This window comes from Triticum aestivum, chromosome 7D (genome assembly GCF_018294505.1).
Source record: "Triticum aestivum cultivar Chinese Spring chromosome 7D, IWGSC CS RefSeq v2.1, whole genome shotgun sequence".
Lineage (NCBI taxonomy): Eukaryota > Viridiplantae > Streptophyta > Magnoliopsida > Poales > Poaceae > Triticum > Triticum aestivum.
The window spans coordinates 237,483,973-237,487,767 of record NC_057814.1 but is presented as its reverse complement, the minus strand read 5'-3'; the positions used below and the strand labels follow the sequence as shown (position 1 = coordinate 237,487,767).

Sequence of the window (3,795 nt, the reverse complement as noted above, 5' to 3'; positions counted from 1 at the left end):
GTGGTACTGTTATATCTGAATTATACTAGTTGATGCTATATTTATAGTCTGTTGTGCTTATGATGTGTGCTGCCGAAGTGTGGTGATAACCTCACCAACTAGCCAAAGAGGTCACCATACATCAGGCCTTGCATACAATCAAACACCATGCCTTGGGTTTGTGGACTAACATGCAGGCAACCAAACACCAGGCAGTGTAGTTCAGCCCATGCAGGTAAGAGGGCATGCAGGCAACCATGCATATGGTGCATTTGAGGCTGCATTTGTATAGCCAGACTGAGTAAAGAAGTGTATGCGATGCAGACACGGTTGCACACGGCAACCAAACACGCCCTTATAGAGGAAAGTGTATGGAGCAATTTTGATTGTAGTGTGTAAGAAAAGTGTTCCATCTAATATAAAATATATTTACATTAAGTAAAATATATTTACAAATAAGAAAAATAGGGGAGGAAATGGATGGAGCCACGTTGACCATCGGATCGCTGCGTCCAGTGTGCATTAACCCACGGAGCGATTCATTCAATCTCGGTTCGATGGGTTAGGCACGGCTCAGACCTCACCGCTCCATACCCACCTCAATTTAGCGCGCCAGTACCGGACCATCGTCCGCAAAGCAATCCGAAAGGTAGCACGAGGACGGGACGAGCCACGTCTTGACGACACGGTTCCTCGCGCCCTTGCCGAACTCCCACGCCGCGCCGGTGATCTCTCGCTTGCCCAGGTCGTACTCGACGACCTTCCACGGCGACCATATGTAGACCACCGCCTGATTCTCCGGGTGCATCGCCAGGAACCTCACCTCGCCACCGCCGCCGTCCACGACGTCGCTGACTCTCACGGCGTGCTTCAGACGCCACCACTGGCGCGCGCGGTCGTCCTCGAGGGACCAGACTTTGAGCAGCCCGCCGTCGCTGCAGAAGTAGTGCAGCCTGCCGCCGGAGTGCGCGACGCGGCCGTCGCCGTCCGCCGGCTCGGGGAGGTCGATGACCGTGCACGCGAGCCCGGCCCCGGCGGCGAGGTCCATGCGGACGACGCAGTCCGGGTCGGAGGCGAGGAAGTACACAGCGCCGCCGTGGCAGTGCACCGAGCCGGAGAGGGAGCCCGCGAGGACGCCGCCGAACTCCACGTCGCGCGCGGCCCACGCCCGCGTCTCCGACGAGAACACCTCCACCGCCGCTCCACGGTCGCGCCACCCGGTGAAGTTGATCACGTGGTAGTGCTGCCCGCCGAGCGGGTCGAACGCCAGCACGGAGAGCCGCGCGTCCTTGGCCGGCCTCGGGAGCGCCACCCAGCTCCTGGTCACCGGGCTCACGACGTAGAACTCCGGCGAGCCGGGGGCGCGGCAGAGGAGCAGGCCGTTGCACCCGTCGCAGAAGATGACGCTGTCGTGCAGCGCGAAGAAGCTAAGGTCCCGGACCTCGAGCCGGCGGCCCTCGCCGGCGCACGCGTACACGGGCCTGCCGCCGCCGCCAAGCGCGCCGTCGTCGTCGGGGAAGCAGATCATGGACATGTGCAGGGGGAGCCGGCAGCGGAGGTAGCCGTCCGCGATGGCGGCGCACCAGTTCTTGGAGACGCACCTGGAGCGCGCGACGGACTCCAGGGGCAGGCGCAGGATGATCTCGGCGAGCACGTCGTCGCCCAGGTCGATCTCTTCCGGAACAAAGCCCCTGGCACTCGCGTCGCTGTCGACGGAACAACTCTTGAGGATTGCCATATTATTCTTCTTGTTGGCACGTACGCTCTCAATACTGACCGAGTCGAGGGAATCGGACTATCAGAGGAAGAAGCAGCACTGCTACGAATTTTCAGACAAGATGACGGTGGATGTAGATGGAATGTAATGTAATGCTAAGATTAGAAGGGATGGATGGGCTATAAATAGATCTCCAACTGTGTAATACGGTTGGATGAGGATACTCGGGTCGGGTGGTACCTGGTCCGCTGGTCGGCAGGCAGGGATAGAAATACTGCCTGAATGATTGGAGCCCGCGTGTGCGCCGACGTGTATCAGTCGACAGCAAAGGAGAACCTGCGCGATGTGTGGTGATAAGTGATAACCGTCGAGGGAGGGCTCAGCTAGGTCGTGACACGTAGCTGGACTTGGGCTCGAGTGATTCGTTCTGGTTTCTCTCGTAGCCGTGAGCCGACACCGCATCACCGCGGAATGAAACGGTGGCGCCCGCGATATGAGCAACGTTTTCCGGTGCGCGGCGGTGGCGCGATATGGTGCGGTGGTCGTGGCCGGTGGAAAAATAATAGAGACCGCGGCGCCACGCCGCACTTCACATGCCTGTGCGGTGGTGCGCCGGCTCCGAAGTCTCCTTCTCCTCAACACGCAAATGACGCATTTCCGTTTGGTCATTCTTCGCATATCAACATTGAGTAAGGGAGCGAATCAACCTGTAATTGGATAATTAGTAGGATAGTGGTATCCCAGCTCATCAGGGTCAAGTCCTGATACTTGTATTTATTCTGAATTTTTGAATTTATTTCAAGATTGCCGACGATGCGTGTTAAGTGGGAGGAGATTAAAAACCATTGAGTTGGAGAAGTTACGTGGGTATAGTGTATGTCAAAACTCGGCCAACTTATCAATAAGCAAATGGGTTAATATAACGAGCTTCAGAAGATTGAAAAAAATGACGACAAAAAGAAAATATTTTTTTAATTGTTTGGATTGCTTATCACATGTGTCACGTGGTGACAAAAAGGAAATATTTTGTCAGCGGCCTTGACAGGGCAGGCCCACAAATCAGCGACGATGGACACGTCGCCACTGCTCCGCGAGCGGTCCGGCCCAAGAAGCCCAACCCACGAGTCATCGGGCCAGCGTGGGTAAACGGAAGCCCGGCTGCGCATCTACTTGAGGAGGGATCGAGACCAGACTGAGGCATCCAGTGGATCAGGCGAACGGCGGCTCGGCTCTTTTCCCCTTCCCCCTTTCCGTGTCGCGACAAACCCTAGCTACCAAATTCGTGTATCTCCGTCTGTAATCGCCACCGTAACTCATATTTGAGAGAGATCCTTGCTAGTAATCAAGAGATTCGAGTACCCTATCATGTATCAGAGACCAGCATCTTCCCCCATCACCGCGCCACCCTGGCGCAGATCATCGAAACCACGGGCCTTCGACAAGCTCGCGCGCACCTTGTCGCCATGGATCCGGCGATCGAGGCCTTCCTCGACCGGCTCGACAACACCCTCAAGGCCCAGAACAAGGCAATCGTGGAGATCCAGGCCTCCACGGCCAAGATCGACGACCTCGTCAACTGGCGACCAGATCTGGAGAAGCGGGTGGCGGATCTGGGCGACGCGGTGGCGGCGCTCTAGTTGGCGCAGCCACCGCCGACCAGGACGAGCGAGGAGCCACAAGGCACAAATCCGAAACAAGGCCCTTCTGCGACGACCGGCATCCTCCCTGGGGCCGGTGGCGGCGCGGGCAATGATCTCCAAGGGCCCAATGGCCACGGCATCTTCAACTTACCACGGGGGAACGTGGCGGCGTCCTTCCAGACGCCGCCGCCACCCCTGGCAACAGGTCCGTCCTCCTCCCTAGCAGCAACCACCACCCTGTCTTCACCGTTCGCACACGCGAGTCAGCTGCTGTCAGGGCTGGGCCAAACCCACCCATCTATTGCGTCTCCACAATTCACGAGCGACAACCCGAATCTGTGGAAAACAATGTGCAAGCAGTACTTTCAGATGTTCGGCATTTTACCGTCGTTTTGGGTGCCCATGGCGGCCCTGAATTTCTCCGGGTCCGCCGCTGTGTGGCTGCAATCCATACAGAAG

At 57.4% G+C, this 3,795-nt stretch overlaps 1 protein-coding gene across 1 annotated transcript; it reads right to left on the bottom strand.

Annotated features, from left to right (window-relative positions):
• Positions 1-382: 382 nt before the first annotated feature.
• On the bottom strand, positions 383-2,322 carry LOC123166435 (uncharacterized). The gene has a single exon (XM_044584239.1). The coding sequence runs from the start codon at positions 1,715-1,717 to the stop codon at positions 584-586; it is 1,134 nt and encodes a 377-aa protein (XP_044440174.1). The 5' UTR covers positions 1,718-2,322; the 3' UTR covers positions 383-583.
• Between the last annotated feature and the right edge of the window lie 1,473 nt (positions 2,323-3,795).